Raw genomic sequence first — 23,655 nt, 5'->3', positions numbered from 1 at the left:
AAGGAGAAAGACATTATAACATCATATAGTGAAATATATTATTAAATATGGTCCTGGATATCTGCCTTATTCAGATTTCTTTTGATTCAATGGAAAAAAAGCCTATTACATTGTTAGGTTAATGGTTGACATGTTTTTTGCATTAAAAGTATTATTTTTACAGCATATGGAAGAGAAGGTGTGAAAATGAACTTCATAGATCGTATCTTTATTGGTGAATTAACTAGCACAGTCATGTGTGAAGAATGTGCAAATGTAGGTACTTTGGAATTCACTTCAACATGGAATAGATTATGGTCACATTGTTTTTATTGTTTTCTTTCACATGTAATCATCAGCAGTCATTTTTATTTGTCACACATGACTACATAGTAGTTTTTAAAAGTATTTTAAAAATATATCCTTCACTCCTAGAAAATAAACATAATGTATAGTTTTTTTAAGTAAATGTGTTATCTAATTTTTCCTCTTGACACACCTGTGAAGTTCATTTAGCCTATTTTAATATGCTCCAATGTGTTAGCTGCTCATTTGGATTGAAAATGAAAGAGAAACTTCTGCGAAGAGAGTAACTATGTTAATATAATTATGTATTGCCCTAAATTGTAATCCCAATAGAAATAATTTAATGTCATAACACAATTTAGGCTGATCTACTTTTTTTTTTTTTTGCGGTACGCGGGCCTCTCACCGCTGTGGCCTGTCCCGTTGCGGAGCACAGGCTCCGGACGCGCAGGCTCAGCGGCCATGGCTCACGGGCCCAGCTGCTCCGCGGCATGTGGGATCTTCCCGGACCGGGGCACGAACCCGCGTCCCCTGCATCGGCAGGCGGACTCTCAACCACTGCGCCACCAGGGAAGCCCCTCGCTGATCTACTTTTAAAGTTTACATTTATTTGACTTGTTGGAGTTGTTTTTAAGCAGACTTGACTCATCTTTGAATTTAGTGATAATTTTCATTTTGAATGCCATCTGTACTTTAATAACTTCTTAAAGAATGTATAAATTTTTAGAGGTTTCCAGTTGCTTGGTAAGGAATATTTCTGAAAGCGTGTGACGTATGATAGGTTTCAACTTCTGTCAGATTTTAATCATAAAAGAGTCTTTATGTCCATCTTCCTGTCCCAGATTATGGAGTACATTTCCCCTCTAGTTTTATAAAGTCAGGATTATATATTATATCTCCTTCTAGCCTGTCATACTGAAGCACAGAATGTATCATCGTGATATTACGGTTGACCCTTGAACAACATAGGTTTAAACTGCAAGGGCCCACTTATACGCAAATTTTTTTCAATAAATGCTATCAGTACTGCAGTACCACACAATGTGCATTTGGTTGAATCTGCAGATGCGGAACCCTGGATACTGAGCACCAACTGTAAAGTTATACTGTGATTTTTGACAGTTGGGTGGGATGGGGATCAGCATCCCTAAGCCCCGCCTTGTTCAATGGTCAAACCCCACTTAAATTTTTAGTATATTCAATGTAGAAGTTAATTTCTTTTTCACAAGCTAGAGAGTATCTTTTTTTTTTTTTTTTTTTTTTTTTTTTGGCTGTACACGGGTCTCTCACTGTTGTGGCCTCTCCCGTTGCGGAGCACAGGCTCCGGACGCGCAGGCTCCGCGGCCATGGCTCCCCGGACCGGGGCACGAACCCGTGTCCCCAGCATCGGCAGGCGGACTCTCAACCACTGCGCCACCAGGGAAGCCCAAGTATCTTTTAAAATAGAATTATCCTGAAGAATCTACAAAACACAGTCAAGCTCTCTGGCTTTTTTCATGGCTTTTCCTTAACATTTCATATTTTATTTATGTTATGGCCATAATTTCACCAAAAATATGTTTATATCTTCAGTTAATCACTTTTATTAAACACAGTTTATTTTAGTTACTTTATGTATTACAGGTTAGTCATATTAACAGTATTATAAAATTCAGTTGGGTTGCATTTATTGACGTTTTGGGATATCTTGTTTTGATTAACAATATGTGTTGCTATACCCAATTAAATTACTGTTGGTTCCAGGAACGTTTTTTAACTTAAGATTTTAGTTGCTTGGGAAGTTTGATTTCTTTAAGACTTTACAAAACTACATTGTCTATGTTAGAATTCTAACTGAAGTTCTCAATATGTTTTCTTTTTAAGATCTCCACAGTAAAAGATCCTTTTATTGATATTTCACTTCCTATAATAGAAGAAAGGGTAAGGAGAAAAAAACTTAAGTCTTTTTGTGAAGGGCATTTATAAATTCATATATTTAGGCATTTGTTGAGTATATTATTAGACATCTGAGCGTCATTACTTTTTATATACAGTAATTGAGTTTGTACAGTGTATGTGATATTGGAGTTTGTATATGTATGTGTAAAGTATGATATAGTTCTTCTTTTATATATATATAAATTTATTTATTTTTGGCTGTGTTGGGTCTTCGTTGCTGTGCGCAGGCTTTCTCTAGTTGCGGCAAGCGGGGGCTACTTTTCATTGCAGTGCGCAGGCTTCTCATTGCGGTGGCTTCTCTTGTGGCAGAGCACGGGCTCTAGGTGTGCAGGCTTCAGTAGTTGTGGCACACGAGCTCAGTAGTTGTGGCTCGCGGGCTCTAGAGCACAGGCTCAGTAGTTGTGGCGCACGGGCTTAGTTGCTCCGCGGCATGTGGGATCTTCCTGGATCGGAGCTCGAACCCGTGTCCCCTGCATTGGTAGGCGGATTCTCAACCACTGTGCCACCAGGGAAGCCCCTATGATATAGTTCTTATTCTCAAGGAATTTAAACTTTTATGCTTCATATTTTGAGAATTAATGTTTAGGAAATTACATTTCAGATGAATTAGAAATTTTAAAAAGTAGATGATATCCAGAATTTATTTCCTAAAGAAGTTTTGTGTTATATATATGGTATCTAATAGGTTTCAAAACCTGTACTTTTGGGAAGAATGAGTAAATATAGAAGTTTACAGGACACAGATAATGGTGAATACAGTGGCACTGTTACTATAGAAAATACTCATCAACCTAGAGCCACCAAGAAGCATTCTTCATCTAAAGATAAGGTAAGATTATATGCATTTGTGAGACATCTGTTTTTTAAAACTTTTTATTAAAAAAAATTTCAAAAGTACACAAAAGTAAGGAAGTATGATGAACTCCCATGTACCCATTTCTCAGCGTCATAGTCATCATCTCACAGCTAACCATGTTTTATCTGTATCTATCCCACATTTTCCTCCTCACCATCCTAGATTTTTTTGAAATAAATCCCCAATACATCATATACTTAAATGTATATCTCTAAAAGATGCTTTTTAAAGACATAACTATTGTATCATTACTGTACCTAAAATATTTAAAACTTGTTAATAGCATAAATATCTAGTCATAATTAAAATTTCTGCAGTTGTCTCATAAAATACTTGTTTTTGCTTTTGAAAGCATATTTGAATTTAGGATCTAAAAAAGATCTATAGATTTGCCATGTCTTTTAAATGTCTTTTAATCCACAGATTCCACCTTTTTTTTTCTTTGCAATTTATTTGTTGAAGTGATCATATCATTTTTTTCAGCAGTCTCTCACATTCCCACATCAATAGTGTTTCATTTTGCATGTTATAGTAATTCAGTTTGTATGTTGTGGTAATTCATTTTGCATGCAGTAATTCATCTGCATGTTGTTAAGAGGTGCCTCTGTTCCTTTTGTTTCCTCTCTAAGGCAGTTAGGGACTTATTAGGTTTAAGTTTGATTATTTATTTAATTTTTGGCAAGAAAACTTTTAAGTGGTGGTGTATATTTCCATCATGAGGTGCACATCATGTTTGATGTTTCTCTTTCTGTAATGTTATCAGTCATTGATGACCATTGTCTAGACCCATTATTTCTCTAGGGACATACCTGGTTGATGAATTATGCCGTATACATTTAAAGACATCAATCTGAATTTGCACCTCATTAAAAAAACACTTTTTTACATGATATGATTTGTACTAACTTGGCAAATTGATGTATTACCAGATTTAACTTACTCTGTTAGAAGGTCCTTTAAGGGGCAAGACAACAGAGATTATGCAAAGGTTTACACTTGAAAAGCCTCCTTCATAGCACTGTTCTACAAAAGTCCTGTTCCCTCTCCATGAATAGGTAACCATTATTGTCGGTTTCTTGTGTAAAAGTTTATTTTCAAATTAGAGCTCTTTGTTAGCATATCTTCTATTGATTGTACTTTGGGTAGATTTAGGAAATGGATTTCAAAGGTACTAGAAATAGTATTTTAGAAATTGTCGAATGTTTAAATAAGACTTACTGGCATTTATTTTCAGTAAGGTCACAAGATTCTTTTCTCTGAAAACACTATCAACTTACAGAATCAACTAATTCATGGCAGAAAATGTACAAGAAAATTGTCACCTGGAGAAGATAAAGCTGTTGTCATATACCAGAAAAATGAAAACCTTGAAATGAATAGAGACTCCTCATCGTCTGCAAGCATCGTGAACACTGAGTCGACTCTGACTGAAAGCCCTACCGACGGCAGTGAAAAAGAAGCCAGCCTTTCTGAAAGTAGTGTTGGTGCCGACAGTGAGGCTTCAGAGTCTGAAAGTGCTCCTAAGCAGACTTTGTTGTTGAGATCCAGCAGTGGGTACTTTGTGCACACGAATGGACACCTTCGCCATCCGTCAGAGAGTGAACCACTCACCAAGGAGGGTGACGGTGGTGATGAGGGAGTGGCTGGAGCTATTTCTGAACTTCACCTGAGCAGCACTGTAACTGGAGATAGGGATTTTGACAGAGAAAATCAGCCACTAAACGTTTCAAATAATTTGTGTTTTTCAGAGGGCAAGCATATGGTGTCTTACAGCCCCCAAAATGCTTTTCAGACCCTTTCTCAGAGCTATATAACCACTTCTAAAGAATGTTCAATTCAGTCCTGTCTCTATCAGTTTACATCTATGGAATTACTAATGGGGAACAACAAGCTTCTGTGTGAGAACTGTACTGAAAAGAAACAGAAGTACCCAAAGGAAACCAGTTCTGCAGGTAAATATTTAGCTTAATTTTTTAAAAGTATTCATGGATTATCTGATAAACAGTGATAGTGGGTTATAGATCCCACAAAGAGGAGCCTAAGAACCTGGTCTGCGTACTTTAGCTGCGTGGAGGCAGGGGTTGTCTTATCATATTTGTACCTCAACACTGAAGACACTGACTGGGCAGAGTAACTTTTCAGTAGATTTTTGTTGAAATACATTGAAGGACAGGAAGTATCCATCTCTGCCTCGAAAATGCACACCCACATAATCTTATTTCAGGGAACTAGCTATCTGAAATCTTTCCAGAAAAAATTTCTGTAAAACTTAAAATTACAACACTAGTGAGATTAATGTTCTTCATAAATCCCATCAATCTAGTATAAAGTCATATCATAAGATAGAAATTTGAAGATTTTAAGTAACTGTATGTTATAAAGCTAGCAATATAATAACTGTGTTTTGTTGACCAGAGAAAAGTAGAAAAGGGGGATTTGTCAAGTAAGAAATTTCTGGTGTACCTCTAGCCTTGATTAAATGGAGAGAACACTCTGATTACTTAGTGACTAGTTGTTTCAAAATGCAGGTTTTATTATTTAGGTATGATGAGTCTAACAGATAAGGAGACGATTGCCACTGAAAAGATAGTTTATTACTTATAGTTCCCAAGAGGAGGGGGCATGCTAAGCCACGCCACACAGGGCCACAAGGGGAAGCACCAGGGTTGGTCAGGAGACAGAGGGAGCAAGGGGGAAAATGCAGGCAGGAGCCTTTATTGTGGTTTCTAAGGGAAGGAATGGATGTGGCAGGATAGGCTTAGGATTAACTAGTTTTGAAAATTTCAGTGGACTTTGCAGTATAGGGGCTGTCCCTAGCTGTCTGGTACCTGGCTCTGGTGTGATTAGGGCAGGTGAATAGTGGCCTAGAGTTATTAGAGCTCAATAAAGGAGGTGGTTGGGATATGGGTTTTGGATTGGTTGTTTTGCATATGAAAGGCACACTTAAGTTGTTTAGTATCTAAGAATTAGCTAGATCTGGTAAAGGCCCTTTCCAGTGTCAGCAAGGCTCCAGATGTCAAAGCATCAGAATAAAGACATGATTAATACATTAGTAATTAAAGAAATGTCTATATGGGAGAGGAAGAAATGCCAGCTTACATTAATCCAAGTTAAATATGCAATTAGCCATATTCAAATCCTATCACAAGTCTTTTCTAACAACCTCTTATTGAAATGACCCATCATTCCCATGATACATGATCCCTTTTCACTGCAATGAGTAATGACCCAGTTTTTTCAACTACAGGTGTGTTTCTGTTGTTCTTTGACTGGCGGGCATTGACATAAGTCACTACTGGTCTATTTGCTTTCCAGTTTCCAAAGTTATATTGCAAGTGTCACCTCCCCTATTCTTTCTCCTTATAAGTATGTGCCTTAAAAAATACTCCCTTTCATATTAGTGGAGTTTTGGGAACGAGTAGAGGCTCCCTGTAATCAGAGGTCTAATTTCTTTTTTAACATTTTTGAAAATGTAGTATGATGCTTCTATTTAAATGTTTACTGTATTATAGGGTAGATAATGTATAAGATGGTAATTTACAAGGAACTTTGTTATCTTGTATTTTATGCAGAAAAGAAAGCAGGAGGGGTTTATACTAATGCCAGGAAGCAATTGCTCATTTCTGCTGTTCCAGCTATCCTAATTCTCCATCTTAAAAGATTTCATCAGGTAAATTCCCTTTAGTAACACTCTACAAATTTTCATCATATGTTTTGCAGAGCCCTAAGTCTTGTTAATTACTGTCAAGGATTAGACAGTAATTTATTGAATTTAAAAATTTGTCATATGAGGGACTTCCCTGGTGGTCCAGTGGTTAAGACTCCGTGCTCCCAAGGCAGGGGGCCTGGGTTCCATCCCCGGTCAGGGAACTAAGAGCCCACATACCGCGACTAAAGATTGTACATGCCGCCGCAACAAAGACTTGGTGCAGCCAAATAAATAAATATTTAAAAAAAAATTTGTCATATAAGATTTATTGCTTTTTCATCCATAATAGCTTACAAGACTTTTCTAAATAAGACTGTTTAATTCACAATATTTGAAGATTTAGGTGGTCAGAACCTCAGTGGCATGCGTGCGTGTGCACGCACGTGTGTGTGTGAATGGAAAATAAGATTTATTAAGAACCCTTAGAAGCAGAGAAATAACAAGGTGCACATAACTTTCTGAACTTTCATTCCAATGAGAGTTGTACGTGGGCTGGGTGTGGTTGGCTGGGACCAATTGCAAAAAGGGCTGCAAGGCAGGCCTCACTCTTGTAGGACTAATGGGAGAGAACCTAAATATAATGTATCAAGTTTTTATCTAATTGTTTATAGTTTTAATTCAATGCCTTGTCTCTCTCTCTGTTTTTTTGTGTTTTTTTTTTTTGCATTTGATAAAGCGATTTTAAAGTTTCTCTGGAAGAAACTTTAATAATTAAAACAGTATGGTCAGAATTGTCAATAAATAAAATTTGAGTATAATTTAAAGCTCTTTTGTTATGATACAGGATGAATCTCAAATCAGTTGGGGAAGAGGCTAGATTACTCAGTAAAGGACTTAGGAAAGATGGGTGTTTGAAGAAATAAAAAGTTAGAGCTTCCTTCCAGACCATATATATCAATACTATTTTCAGATAAATGTTTTTTAATTGTATGAAACAAATTATCAAAAGACTAGAAGAAAACTTGATGAAAATTATTAACCTGACCTCTGTGTGAAAGATTTTCTAAGTATAAAACCCTTGAAAGAAATCTCAAGGGAAGAGATTGAAAGCTTTGAGTATATATTTGCAACATTTCAGGTGGGCCACAGATGGGCAGGAAGAGATTTTTCTCTATACCCCCATCCCTATCCATGGAAATTCGATTAAGTTCTTGATTTTTCTATAGCCAACATTACAGAAACCGAGTGGAAATGAAATGGCCATGGAGAGCAGAAGCAGATGTATTGAGTCTCATTACATCAGAATGTGAAATAGAAGGTGTATATCTGCAGTGACTCTGTGTGAATGAGATAGGGTCATGCCAGATCTGAGAATGATGTAGCAGTTATTTTATATTTGGTACTTGCATCCCTTTTAGGAACAACTTACAGAAAGAATTCATGCCCTTAAATGGAGATTTTTATAGATATCTCGGTCCCTTCTTGTTCTCAGGCTAAATGTAATGTCTGCAAAGCCACGTTCTAATTCTCTGGGACTGTGAATTTTACGGATCAGATTCTCTAAGCAATGTCTTTGCTTCTAGTTTTTCAGTGTCCCTGAAAACCTGTTTCCCTGTAGTAACTTTAGAGTTGTATATCAGAAACATCCACAACACTGAAAGGCAAATCTCAACAAGATAGAGCTCTTTGTCATAAATATGGCAAATGATTAATATTGTAAGTATGTAAAGAGCTCTTAAAGATCAATAAGAAAAATATCAAGACTCTAATAGTAAAATGGTAAAGAACATGAATTGACAGTTCATAGAAGAAGTAAAAATTCCAAGAAAGTATGAAAGGTCCACTCTTTCCAGCAAAACAAATGCAAAATAAAATGGCAGTGAGATTCCTTTTTCAGCCTGTCCAAATTGGCAAAGATTATAACAGTGTTGATAGAAGTCTCTTCTAATAAGGGGTAATTTCTCAATAGCAAAGTACCGTCTGGGGAGGACACATTAGCCTGAAATCATCTCAGACAATGCTGGTACCAGCTGCTTATAGAGGTCACCTGATGAGAAGAAAGGAGGCAAACAAATTAAATACATATTAAATAATTATTCCAGACATATGACTTCATAATTTCATGTCTGATATCATGTTAAGACTTCTAAAGATTACTTGAAAATACAAATCACTATGTGGCTATATTTTGGTCAAAAAATAAGTTTTGTTTTTTTTCTTTAAAGGTAAGAAATAGGCAACAGAACTGTAGTAAAAGTTATGTGATTAGTATGCAAATAAAATGACTAGTCGTTGAAGTAAGTCATGAAAGCTTTGCATAAAAGGTTGTATCTGTTAATTTTGTCTACCCAAACAACTCAGATTTAAGTATCTTTTTATTCCAAGAGAGTCAGTTTCTATTTGTGGGTTTCTTATCCAATATCTTTGGTGGTCTATCAGCAAATTTTTATCATTACTTAAATGCAAAGTGTACATTTTTCAAGGCCTGCCTTTGGAAACTAAAAGTAGGAAAGAAATAGAGCTTGCTTAACAACATGAATATCCATTTTGATTTATATAATATGTAATGTTTACTTTTACTGTTAAAATGATTTGAGTGTTCAGATTTTTCTCTTTTTAATGAATGAATGTCACTGAATTTTAGAACTGAAGGGACCTAATATAATCCATTTATACCCGTTTTCTGCCTTGATCTAGATGAGGTTGTCTAGAGTCAAGACAACGGTTAACCAGTCGTTGAGTTAGGCCTAGAACACCAGACTCCTGACTCTTCAGTTGAGTACATTTTTATGATAGCATATGTATCAGTAGCTGAGCTTTTATCACATTGAATTTATTTTCCCGTAAGTGTTGAAAGGCACAGTGAAAGCGATTATTTTCATATTGTTTGTGGTAAAAATACCCATGTAAATGAATGATCTTTGCAATAACAGTTTATGAAACCTAATTGAGAACTTAGTCATATATCAGTTTTGGACTGTTCATTAGTCATAGTTTTATATCTATGAAAAAAGGTCAAGGATTCATTCCTCTTTTTTTTTTTTCTTTGCCGTACGCGGGCCTCTCACCGTTGTGGCCTCTCCCGCTGCGGAGCACAGGCTCCGGACGCGCAGGCCCAGCGGCCATGGCTCACGGGCCCAGCCGCTCCGCGGCATGTGGGATTCGCCCGGACCGGGGCACAAACCCGCGTCCCCTACATCGGCAGGCGGACTCTCAACCACTGCGCCACCAGGGAAGCCCTAGGATTCCTCTTTTGGTTTTAATTAACAAACGCAATGATCTAGATTAAGTTTGTTACATTAAGAAAATTTGTTGTTTTTTTTTGAGGCTGGCCTGAGTCTTCGCAAAGTAAACAGACATGTAGATTTCCCACTGACGCTTGACTTAGCACCATTCTGTTCTGCTACTTGTAAGGTATAGTATATTATTAAGATATTTAATTGTCATGCAAATAATATGCTTCAAAATATCCTATGTATTGTTTATTAGGCCATGTCTTCCTCTCTCCCTCCCACCTTCTCTCTCTCTCCCCCTCCTTCCCTCCCTTTCTTCCTTCCATCCAACATTTAACACACTATCACTTTTGTCTTTTGGGAGATAGAATAAGTTGAAAAGATGCATAAAGCACAAGTGAGGCACGATGTTCATGAAGATCAGAGCTGCTTGTAAATGCTACTAGAATCAGATAGCTGCTGAGAGAAGTAAGCAGATTTTGTGCCCTCTCCTGTTCCTTGTGAATGTTGTGCTTAATTGACAGTAGTTTTAGCAGTTGAAGAGTTCTTTATCTTTTGTAAATCGATATACTAGTGCACTGTTTTTCATGCCATTTCATGTACACTACTGAGAATAGTGTACTTGTGAACTGAGTATGATACTTTACAATTACTAATACTTTAATACTTAGATATAGAAGGCAAATTGGTTTATAATTGCTCGTACTTGTATGTAAGAACTCTGTAGGTGAAATTGATGACTTTGCTTTCCGTGAGGGAACTACACAGTTCTAGGGTAACTAACATGTTGTCCGGCTCACAATTACTGGTTAGCAGTCTAGGATTTGTGGTACATAAACTTACTGAACTTAATACTTTCAATACATTGATCAATCAAAGCGAAATATCTTAAATGCAATTTTTCAGTGAATCCAATTCATCTGCTATGGAATACTAGCACTATCTGTCAATTATTCACATTCAGTATTCACAGAATTTGATAGTATGGTAAACAAAATATCTAGCAAGCTCTGTATTAAACTTACAAAAACATATTTTTTAGAAGTACCTATTATGGAGAATTTCCAACGTACATCAAAGTAGACAGAACAGTACAATGAACCTCAAGCACACATCACACAAACCTTAGATATATGGCCAGTCCTGCCCCATGCACATGCTCATCTACTTCCTCCTCTTATATTATTTTTTTTTCTCTTATGTTATTTTGAAGCAGGTATCAGACATCATTTCATTCATAAATCTTTTCCTATACGTGTCTCTAAAAGATAAGAATCACCCCCACCTTTTTAAATGTAACCACAATACCACTTTCACACTAAAAAAATTAACAATTTTTTTCATATCATCTAGTGTATATATTTCCAGTTGTCTAATAAATGAAATTTTCAAAATGAATTAGTATCAAAGTAAGGACTACACATCATGATTGAAAAATATCTTTTAGTCCCTTTTAATATACAGTGTCCCTTTCCCATCTCTGCCTCTTGCAATTTATTTGTTGAAGAAACTGGATCATTTTTCTGGTAGTTTCCTATAGTTTAGATTTTGATGATTATTCCTCTATCCTCTTTATTTCCTACAGATAGGTAGTTGGATCAAGAGAGGCTTGAACAGATTCAGGTTTGATATTCCTCCCACTCCCGGTAAGGCTATTTCATAGGGAGTGTTCTGTTCTTTCATCAGGTGGCACATAAATGCCAGTTACCTTTCTGTGATATTAGCAACCAGCGTTGCTCAATGAGTTCATTAAGAATTACAGAATGGTAATCCTGTTATTCTTTCTTCATTTATTTGCTAGAATACTTCTCTATAAAGAGAAATTCCTTTCATCTATTTAGTTATCTTATGGTATAGTTCTTATAGAAAAGACAGGGTAAATGCTCAGTTCTCTCCCCGTCCCCCTTTTAAACCAGTTTTCAGAATAATGAATTAATTCACTGTCATCCTCAAACTGTGATCAGTTAATTTATCATTATGAATTCATGGATTTAAACACATTAATAATATTTCAATTTACTGCACTTTTCTTTTAATTCGTGGTCTAATACATTAGTCTAATGGGTCTGTTGTTGGCTACTGAGAGCCACTTCAAGTTGGCTCCTGGGTTCTTTTGACATGACCCTTGTGGTTGCTCTCTGAGTGATTTTGCCACCAACTGGATATTCATTTGCTTAATTTTTAAATTTTCATTTTTAGGGATTGCTACTTAAATTTAAAAATTTTGTTTAATAATTACATAAAATATTTACGTAGTTCCAAAGTCAAATGTATAAAACAAGATAAATTCAAACAAGTGTAGTTTTTCTCCATGTCTGTTCTACTTGTTTCTTTCCTCCCTTTATAGATAACCATTTTTTCAAATTATTGTTTATTCATCTATTATATTTTTAAATGTAAACAAATAGGTATATATATCTGCATCTCACCTCTTTAATAATAATAGCTTACAATATGTATCCTTCTTTCTACCTTATTCTTAACATTGTATCCTGGAGATTATTTCATAGCAATATTTAGAGATAGTCTGCCCTCCATTTTTCAAATAGCATAGTACTCTATTGTATGGATGCATTATAGTTTATTCAGCCAGTCCCCAATTTATGGACATTTGAGTCTACTCCAGTTTTTTGATATTACAGATAATCCTGCAATCACTAGTATGGTACATGTCTTTTTACATATTGCTCATGTTCCTGTGAGATAGAATCCTAGAAAAAGGATCGATAAATCCAAGAGTAATACCTGTGTAACTTAGCTAGATAACGTGAAATATCCCTGAATAGGGGTGTACCCCTTTGCATTCCCATATGACAGCATTCTTTTCCCTACAGCCCAGCCAATAGAGAATGTTGTCAAGCTTTTTCATTTTGCTGGTCTAATACAGGTGGGAACGTATGCCAGTGTAGTTTTAATATGCATTGCTCTTATTTTAAGTAGGACTTGCATTTGGCTTAATTTTCCTTATAATAAGAGTTCACTAAATATTACTAATTAATTTGAGGTTTTTTTCTTTGTCTAAAAGAATGTAAGTGTGGGAGATAAAGTTCTCTATGGTCTCTATGGCGTAGTGGAACATAGTGGCTCAATGAGAGGAGGCCACTACACCGCTTACGTGAAAGTGAGAACACCCTCCAGGAAATTACTGGAACATATCACTGGAAAGAAAAATGTACCTGGTATGCCATCCTAAATTTATTTTATTCTTAAAAACAAATGAATTCATTCTTCCTTTTCTGGAAGAGGTAAGTTCTTTCATGGATACTTCAAGTGGATTCACTTTAAGTGAGGAAAACCTTTAAGAGTACCTAGATAATCTTAAATATCATAAAACTGTACCCTTCAGGTCATGTGAAGTGACACCCAGTTTTTCAAGGTGTTAAGTCATTGTGTATTGCAGTGGAATAGCATTTTATTTAACAATACCAATAGTTTTTAAAGACATACCAGGTCCTCAGACTAGAGTTGGAGTTGAAAATTTGCTTCAGCAAACTAACTGTGTATTTTCTTCCTTCTCTTTTAGTGCAGATGCCCTTTTCCTTGAATAAATAAATATTCATAAGACTATCTAATATTTCACTAGATATTTAAAGTAAATGATACTAATATTAACGCTTTGAAAGAGTTCATTTTGAAAGATGTTTAGCCCAAGAAGAAACAGCTTTATGCAATAAAGTCTAGCATTAGAGTTTGTGATAAATGTGTTGTCTTTAATGTAAAGTCAGAACATACTTATTGTAAAATTATATTTCTTTTTGTTTTGTTAGGTTTGAAAGAACCTGATAGTGAATCAGCAGGCCAGTGGGTCCACGTTAGTGACACTTACGTGCAGGTGGTTCCAGAATCGAGAGCACTTAGCGCACAAGCGTACCTTCTTTTTTATGAAAGAATATTATAATTATTTGTTAATTGTTAATGGTAATGATTATTTAGATCACTTTTATTTAAATGCTGCAGCGACAACCATTATATGCAATGTGTCTTTGTAGTCTTTTCTGTAGGAATGGCATGTCCCTCAAATGCTCCCGGACATGTTTACCATTTTGGTGAATCCTTTTAAAGTAAATTAAATTTACTAAAGCTTTCAAAATTATATTCTTAAAATAAATGTAAGCACATGTTTTTAAAAACATATTTGTCCTGGCAAAAAAAAAACACAGAATTTACAGTAGTAGAGGAAACTCCTTTATAATGTGGCTTATTACTACAAGCATTCAGAAATGATGCTGGCTAAGTCAAATCATTCCTTTAAAACAGTGTTTCCCAAATGTGAGTCAATACCACCTTTCTGTTTTCATATATATATGTATATATATCTCCTATGCCATTGTTTACTTATTATTTTTAAGCTTTTTAAGGCTTTTTAAGCCTATTTTTAGCCTTTTTAAGCCATAGTCTTATTTTGAGCATATTCTACATTTTATGTGCTAGTTACATTTTTTTCTAATAAACATTAAAATAAATATATAACTAAAGAAAAATTGCTCATTCATGTAGCACTTCACTAAAAATCATCTCAGGGCTATCCAGTGGTATATTACACTGCTGTGTGGGACACATTGCTATAACATATACTTACACAATTGGCATAGTGACCTTGTCATATTTTGTATGATTCAACCATATAAAAAGGTACCACTGTAGCTTCAGTAATATGGATTTACAAATAATATACTGGTTAGCTTATTGCTTTGAGGTTTTGAGAACTGGAAAAATACTGAAATATTTTATCAACATATTATTTGCAGCCTATTCATGATGGAGTTGAGAATAATTTGCAAGTGATTAGCCAGTCAAAATATATTTATAGATAATTGTTACATGCAGAATTGGTAAATAGAAGTTGTTAATCCATATGGGACCATAGGATACCTTTGAAATGTAAATTACCAAATCATATTTGTAAATGATAGAGAATTATATTCTTATTATGCTTAATAGGAAAATGTAATACATTTTCTAGTTCTGTAGATCAGTAAATATTAATCATAGTTTTGGGGTTTTGAGATCACCTTTTATCTTCAGCAAGCATCATCAGTAAGTTCAAATAGGTTTAGTTTTTATTTTAATGGAGCATAAAGTTGGCATTTTGGATTTTCTTTTAAAATAATTAATAGCAAACATATGGTAGTTTTTTCCCCCTAGAAAACAAATTATTAAGCTGTCAAAACTTGGCATGAAAATGTTACCATTACTTAGGCTTAAATTTTTAAAAAATGACGACTTTGGTGTTACATTATTAAATCAAAACACATAACTGCATGCTTCAAGCATCCTAATCATTAGGGCTAACGAATGATAGTACAGGCAGATGCTGGGTAAGTGCCTGGTCCTAGTTCATTGTCCTCTTGTTAAGGAAGGATAAGAATAATGGCTGTAGTTAATGTGTGGAAATATTTCATGAAGACTCTCACCCTTCTTAATATTTAAGTATATGTAATATTATCAAGGTTACCAGTGCCGCCTTTTGATATATGGATGAATGGAATTGTGATTAGTGTTAAAGATGGTAATAATATACGAAATTCAGAGCTTAAAAATGTCATTGCATAAATTGTATTTTCAAGCTGTTGAAATTTCAATAATAGTGGTTTTCTTGATTTTTAACAGTGAAATGATGGAGAAATGTATCTTTATAAGTTAAGCTGTAAACTCAGGTTGTGTCATGTAAAAGGTAAACAGTGTTTAAAGTGTTTTCTGTTTAATTGTAATGTGTTAACATTGAAGACTTCAGTACCAGAGCCGTGAAATTTTTTGAAAACTATTAGTTAATCCTCTTTATTCAAGTCAACCGTCTTGGTAATGACAATTACTATCCCCTCCCCCAAATGTAAATATTAAATTGTCTCATTTTTCTCCTAGAAAAGATACCATTAAGAGGCATGCACTTTTCATTGGATGGTCACCTGCTTCTTATTTCATTGATAGATGGATAGATGAAAGAGAGAGAGAGAGAAAGAAAGAAAGAGGGAAAGGAAGAAAGAGGGAAAGGAAGCAAGAAAGGAGGGAAAGAAACAAGACCATTCTTTTCTGTTGCCTCTTGGCTTATCCCTTACAGAGTTAAGTAGAGATGGTAAGTGATAAGTGAGGGCAAGAATCAAGGAAAGTGCCTAGTTCCTCTTTTCATTGGATGCCAGGAAATGAACTAGTGCTAAATTTATCAAATTAGGAGTTCTTTTAAGCTTTATTCTGAATACCAGTTAAGACTGATTTTTCATTAAGTGAGTGATACATTGTAGCTTCAGAACATTACCTCAGTACTCAAATACCACAGTAGTTTTTATGCTTAACTTCACATTTATTCATTAAGTATATATTTATTGAACATCTACTAAGGGTCAGGCCCTGGGCTGACACTGTTTTAACATGTTTTAAAATGAAGAGGCCTATGTAAGTTTTAGACATTATTCTAGAAGTAATAAGATACTTTTATTTTCATTTCCACAGTGTTAAATGAGTTAATTCTGAAATCTGTTTTTTTATGGCCTAAAGTTTATGAATGCTTTGCTTGTCCAGGTCTGCTGGTAATGGAATGAATTTGATTTTGAGATCTAAGACTTTCCTAAAGATAGCTTTTGTAATAGAGAGAGTATGTTAAGTTACACATGGATCTACATTTAAATTTTTGTTTTTGTTTTGAATATTTCCAAAGCACATTTGCAGGGGTACTGAACTGTGAGCTACTTCAGTAACAGTGGCTTCCAGATGACCTCAGGAAACAGTACAAATCAGTGAGAATGTTTCCAGATCCTCAAAAACACTACTCTAGTGTTTGGCGAAATGAATTTAAGAAGTACAACAGGAGTTTAACTAGCTTTATTTAGAAACTGGTTTATATCTAACCTCGGGTTCCCCTAGTTTTTCCATGTTTAAAATGATACATTTTTGACTATATGCCAATTACGTGAATATTTTTGACATAACCAAATGTATGTTTATATTTAAGATTTTGTCATTTAATGTTTTTAAAACTGATGTGAAGGCCACCTTTTTGAGTGGCCAGGGAGAGTGATGTCAGTTCTAAGAGCAGTTGATACCTGTTTTCTTATTGTAAATGTGCCAACAAAACTATTTTACTATGACACGTATTTAAGAGCTCTTAGTTCGCATGTTTGACTTTAGTCAATGATCTTATATGATATCTGAATAAAATTTCCTGAGGATTAAGCTGTGAAATATATCACCTTCATCTAATTTTTGAGGTATAAAATAGTATCTTGCCTACTTTTATTAAATTCATACTCATAATTTGTCTGCGTGCTACCTGAAAAAATAAGCCTAAACCAGATATGTTATGTGCAATAAAAGTGATTCTTTATATATTATCTGCTGCATTAAGAAAGACTATTTTTAGATATTTAAAATGTTCTGGTTCATGTAGAAATCCATCAATTCAAATCTATTTAAAAGATAGATGACTATATTTTTAAATTTTGAGTAATAATTGATTATATATCATTCCTACCATTTTATCTTTTTTTTGCAGTGTTTTTGGAAAATAGCTATGTAACTTATGGAGCATTATTTTGACGTTACTGTATAAACATGCATAAAATATTAAATTCATATTTACTTTATGTTTCAAGATTGGTCCTGGAGTTTTTTTCAATGCACATTATTGACAGAATATTTTGTGTACAAACTCTGTATTTGCTTACTTAGTTATATTCAAAATATCCTTCCTATTTCAGAAGTTTATCGTTTCCAAATAAAATATCTCGTGGGCCTCTTTCATTCAGATTTCAGTGTCTGCCAAGGGTGAGTCTTCATCCTTTCAGATGTTTCTTTGAGTTTTTTAGGCAGGATAATTCATTAGGAAACATTTTGTCTACCTTTTTGTATTTAACCTTTTTTAGGTCATGAAGCTCTTTGAGATTATAATGAATATTATAGACCATCTTTCATATTTATTGAATATCTGCTGTGTGGTAGGCATTGGGGATACAGCATTGACCATGGGAGATAGAAATCTCTCCAAGAAGTGAGGAAATAGACATTCTAAGAAGTGAAGATTAAAGAAAAGATATTTCAAATGGTAAATGATATGGAGAAAGATCAAGCAACATCACCCACAGAGCCATATGGGAATTAAGGTCCATGGGATGAAGGATGTTCTAGGGATAAAAGGTGTATGGTATTAGTCCTGATAGTCCCAAAGAGAAGCTACGAGTGTTGGAGGAAGTGGAGGGTTTTAATTCTGGGGCCCTCTCCTCACTCCTGCTAATGGCAATAGAGAGGCTGGGAAGGGAAATCTTGGCACTTACATCTTCTTAGAAAAATATATGCCCCAGATTTTTGTATGTAATTTCAGAGGCTCACAGACCCCCTGAAGCCATTTTCATACATTTTTTTAAAGTTGCACTCAGGCAGAAATATCTAAAATGTTTGCATTCCCATATGTATTAGAATAGGCTGGGTTATGCTGCAGTAACAAATAACTTCACATCCCAGTGGCTTAGCACAACAAAAGTTTATTTCTTCCTCACCCCAAATCACTGTGAGTCTGGTCAATCTGCAAAAGCAACTGTTTTCCGCCTGGTGACTCTGTAATCCTCTGGCTGATTGTCTTCTGGCTCTATCATTTTAATGCCAGGCCTCTTCACTGGCAGGGGAGGAGAACACCAAAGGTCTTGCATCAGCAATGAAATTCTTCATCTTGGATGCGTTGCGCACAACCCAGTGGCCAGAAGTAGTCACATTGGCCCTGCCTAATTGCAAGGAAGGATGGGTAGGAAAGAGTAAGTCTCCCAGGGCTCAGAAGAAAAGGAGAATGGACTAGAAGTCTCTCACATCTACCCTCTGGTCACCAAATACTCAGCTCTTCTTTCTACACGTGGAACACAGTGACTCCCTTTTCAAGAGAAACAGCCCCAAAGGACCATCCACCATTCCAGAACCAGGCTCTTTGGAAGTGCTGTCAGGTCTGGGTGTTGCTCCCACTGGTCTGGAGACCCAGGAGCCAAAAGAATATGTTCTGTTTTCCACACACTTACTGTACAGCGGTGAAACCAGTGGAACTATAACCACAATCAACATTCTAATTCAGAAAGGGGAAGAAGAATGGAGGTATTGTCAATCTCTTACCCTGGGCATGGGGAATGTTCATTGTTAGACCTTTCCTCTATTCCCTAAGAATTCCCTTCTCCACTGTTCTCTGTGACTCCAGACTTCACCCCTTGGAAGAATCTTTTTCTTTTTTATTATCCTCCTTGGCTACATCTGAATGGCTGTTGAGGAATATGCCATCCTTGGAAGTTGCACAGCTTTGTTTCAATGTTTCCTAGATAATTGGGGGCTGAAGTTGTTTGTTTGTTTGTTTAAAGTTTGGAATAGTCACAATTTCTGTTAGCCAAGGCTTATGGTTTCTTTTCCAGTACCACTCTTAAAAGCTTAGTAGCCCTCTTTGTTGACGGTCAGATTTATATTCCAGTAACCATACCATTTTTTTTGAGACAACTAGTTCTTGGGTTGATTGTATTTCTTTGATTTCCTACCTCCCTACCTCTCTCCTGACCTTATGGCAGGTACCTTCTGTCTATAAGCTTTGATGGGAGAGCCATCCTCTTAACCACATTTCCATCCTTAGGTTTATTTTTTTTTCCAAGTGAGAAAAAAGTTAAGGTTACCTTAATTACATCCTTAATTAACCCACTGAAAATTTCCAAAATAACTATGATGTTTACACCCTTCGTTACGATCTTTGCTGCAAGGCTGAGTTTTAATGATCCTTTGTCATTTAAAGGCTTTCTCAAGTTTATCTCCTACTGCTTATCTCCTACTGCTTGGAGTTGAAAAACACAAACGTGAGGCTCAAATTCTGGTTGCCTCTATTCCCTCGCGTCAGCTTCTACAAATCAACCATTCCTCTCTGAGCTCCACTCTTTCTCATAATACCGTGCCAAATACATCCAATAGTACCCAACACACACTTATTTTTCAACTTCTTCCCCTGGCTCAAAAGTCAGTAGGTACATTTTCTGCCTCTCAGGTTATTGGGGATGACAATTATATTAAATTTTTTACCATTGCATAATGTGATGTCCCTGTATCTAGCCTCCAATATTAGTTTCCTATGTATACCAACCAACCTCTAAGCTAATGCCACATATTTTCAGTTCTTTGAGCAGCACCCAACTCCTGTTACCAATATCTATATGTGTCAGGCTAAATTAGGCTTGTGCTTTATTAACAAATGTCTCCAGAATCTCAGCAACTTATTTTGTGGTCATTGCAAAGTCTTTCGCTGATTTGGGGCTCTTTCTGGCCACTGTTTCCCATAAGGCAACTTGGTGATCGTGGCTGACAGAGAATATACCAACCTGTAGCTGCCCCTTTATCTGCCTGTAGACTTCTTGGTTGATGTGACAATGCTTACAGTTCTTGTAAGCTTAGGTCCAGAAATAACTGTCCTCACTTAACCCACAGCCCATTGGCCAGAAGTAATTCACTGAGTACTACCTAAACTTTAAGGAGGCTTAAACCTTCTGTGTGCTGTAAGTCAGTGGAGAATCAGATATTGGTGAATACTAATAATGTCTACTACATCATACAAGTGACTTAAGTATAGAAACAGTAGTTTGAATCACAAAAGATTTTTAAGTAAGAATATGCCAGTCAGTGAACATAGGTGTACCTTACTTTCTCCAATCTGGTCTAAATGGTCATTACATGCATAAAGCCCAGTTTGGTCCATTGTTTTTTTGGGGTTTTTTCTTAATTTATTTTACTGAAGTATAGTTGATTTACAGTGTTGTCTTATTTTCTGCTGTACAGCAAAGTGATTCAGTTACATATTTGTGTAAATTCTTTTTCATTATGGTTTATTACAGGATATTGAATATAGGTTCCCTGTGCTATACAGTAGGATCTTGTTTATCCATTCTATATATAATAGTTTACATGGTCCATTGTTAAATAACTGAATTATTATTGTATGTTCTCATATTTCATTATGACACATTCTCACTACTTTCTAGGAGATGCTTAAGTAAGAATTAAAAGAGTTGTAATTTATTAAGAATTTAAACAGTTGTCTTAAGAATTATTATTTAAGAATTAAAACAGTTGTAATTTTTAATAATTTGCTTGTAGCGTATTAGCTTTATATACTTTTTAATCCTCCATTGTAGTTCTACTGTGGTAAAGTAGATGTAACATAAAATTTACCGTTTTAACCACTTTTAGGTGTACAATTCAGTGGCACTAAGTACGTTCACAATGTTGTACAAATATCACCATTTCTAGAACCCTGTCCTCATCCCCAACAGAAATTCTGTGCCCATTAAATAATAACTCCCTATTCCTCTCTTCCTCCAACCCCCAGCAACTGCTCTCTGTCTCTATGAATTTGCCTATTCTAGGGACCTCATATAAGTGAAATTATACAACACTTGTCCTTTTGTCTGTCTTGTTTCACTTAGCGTAATCTTTTCAAGGCTCATCCATGTTGTAGCATGTATCAGAATTTCATTCCTTTTTAAGGCTGAATAATATTTGATTGTATGTATATACCACAGCTTTAAATAACTTTGTATTATATAAGTTTCATATATACAGCATTATAATTCAACATCTGTATACACTACAAAGTGATCACTACCACAAATCTAGTTACCATTAAATAATTTTTATTCTTAAATTTTAAGATGGATGTGATATGGAACATAATAACACCTTAAAGGTTCAGATCTCAAGAAGTAGGAATATTTAATTCTGTTTCTTTTCCACATCTCATTTAACCTTTTTCCACTTTACCTTAAGGATAACTTGTTTTCATAATAATGCAAAGTACTAACTTGAATATATCCTCCCCTTCAAACACTCTGCAACGAGGGCAAGTTAATAAAAAATTTAACTTACGAAGCGCCCTGATTGTTAGTCATAGACAGCAGATTGCTAAGACTGGCAAGATGGCAATTGTTAACTGCACTTTCTAATCAAGGTGCAGAATGACTGGACTGCAGCAGCTCGTGTACACAATAGCTGCTCAAATAGACACTTTAATACAAAAATACACTGTGAGAAAGTCTGGTGTTGAAATACAGGTGCCTGATGATGTCTCCTTCGAATCCTAAAGTTACAGGGAAATCCTAGGTGAAAGTAATAAGGGAAAGGGAACTATGGGACTGTAAAACTCATTTCCTGGTCTGGCAAACAGTGATTGCTGAGAGTGCCTCATTAAACTGGCAGAAGGAACAAACGTGAGTTATTTAATAATTCTCTCATTCGACAAATGGAGAACTTTCTGTATGCTAAGCAGTACGCTGGCCAGCTGGAGCACAGAGATGGGAAAAACAAAAAACAAAAAACTACCAGAAAACTGCTTCAACTTTACTAGGGAAACAAGCAAACAAATACAAGATGATTATAGAAAGTAGGAACATATGAAAGTTTCTCTAGGGCAATCAGGTTTCACAAGGAAGATAGAATGTTTCTCTGATTAGAATGTTTCTCAGAGAAACTTGAAAATCAGGCCCTGGGCAAAAACTTGGAAAATGATCACAGAGCAAAATCAGAGACGACCACTGATAATATGTGGTAAATGTCCTAGTTTTTGTTCCATAAAGTGATTTAAAAAATCATACTAGGGAATTTCCTGGCGGTCCAGTGGTTAGGACTCCGTCCTTTCACTGCCCTGGGTCCAGGTTCAATACCTGTTCGGGGAACTAAGATCCCACAAACCGCAGGGCTGGCCAAAAATACCCCAAAATAAATAAAAATCGCACTAGACTGTTGTGTCATCCTTTTGTGTGTGTGTGTGTGTGTGTGCGCGCGCTTTTTTTGTGAAATTATGGAAAGGGTCAAAGGAACCAAATTTTCTTTTTGCCTCCAGTAATACTATGCCCTCACATTATTGTGTTGGTAGAGGTGTAATTAGTTATCGTTTCTCCCAAGATGAAGTTGTATTTTGTGGGCTACTTGGATTTGAGGACCAGCGAATCTTTAGCTATTGAGGACTTTGTTCTAACGCTGATGCAGGAGAATCTTGGTTTCAAGTGTTTCTTCAAGAAGACTGGATTTCATGCAAACAGGATCTATTCTCACGTCTATCTTTATCTTCTTTATCCATCTAGCTGTATTCGTAATATTTTATTTCTACTGTTATTTGCTCTTTCTTTTGCACAATTCCCAATGAAACAATTTAGATACTTGGTGCGCAAAAGTTTCATGTTACTCTCTAGAAAGGCACTTTCCAATATTTATTTCCAATATTTATTTTCCAATGTATCTTCGGAACAGTTTTGTTTGTAGCTTCTAGCCTGGAAATCGATACTTTTGATACCTGAACGTCGTTCATATTAAAACACCATGGAATCAAAGTATTCCATTCGAAGAACTGAATTGCGTAAATCCTGTCGGGAGGCCATCTTGTGGTTGAGAGAAAGGGGCAGCAGGATGGAAACGGGACGTCTCCGCCACTTTACCCTAAAGGTCCTAGGGAAGGAACGAAATAACAGGACTAGCAGGGTGAGGCAGAGCTGAGCAAGTGTCCCCGGAAGGGGGCGCTATGTTTTCGAGGTTAACAAAGAGTGACCGCTGCGGGGGTCAGCTAAGGTCTCCGCTATAGCTACCATCTACACCGGTCACTTCACCAACGTCCCGTCTCCCTGGAGGCGGAGCCCTCGGAGGCGCTCCATGAGACCCAAGTCGGGAGCATTCCGGAAGTTCGGGCCAGACTCTGGTCGGTGTGAAAT

The 23,655-nt window shown here is 35.8% G+C and overlaps 1 protein-coding gene across 2 annotated transcripts in view; it reads left to right on the top strand.

Moving 5' to 3' along the window:
* Positions 1-17,501, top strand: part of USP45 (ubiquitin specific peptidase 45) — a 63,506-nt gene extending 46,005 nt beyond the window's left edge. The window contains exons 11-18 of one of the 2 annotated variants that reach the window (XM_082669052.1): positions 164-255; positions 2,149-2,205; positions 2,909-3,052; positions 4,359-5,031; positions 6,652-6,749; positions 10,056-10,142; positions 12,987-13,140; positions 13,729-17,501. In XM_082669052.1, the coding sequence (XP_082525178.1) occupies positions 164-255; positions 2,149-2,205; positions 2,909-3,052; positions 4,359-5,031; positions 6,652-6,749; positions 10,056-10,142; positions 12,987-13,140; positions 13,729-13,859 (1,436 nt within the window). In that variant the 3' untranslated portion in view covers positions 13,860-17,501. The remainder of the gene's footprint in view (positions 1-163; positions 256-2,148; positions 2,206-2,908; positions 3,053-4,358; positions 5,032-6,651; positions 6,750-10,055; positions 10,143-12,986; positions 13,141-13,728) is intronic. The other variant, XM_082669053.1, reaches the window with a different exon arrangement.
* Positions 17,502-23,655: the final 6,154 nt, after the last annotated feature.

Source organism: Grampus griseus (assembly GCF_964374135.1).
Source record: "Grampus griseus genome assembly, chromosome: 13".
NCBI lineage: Eukaryota > Metazoa > Chordata > Mammalia > Artiodactyla > Delphinidae > Grampus > Grampus griseus.
Note: the sequence above shows the minus strand (reverse complement) of the source record. Positions and strands in the feature narration are given on the sequence as shown.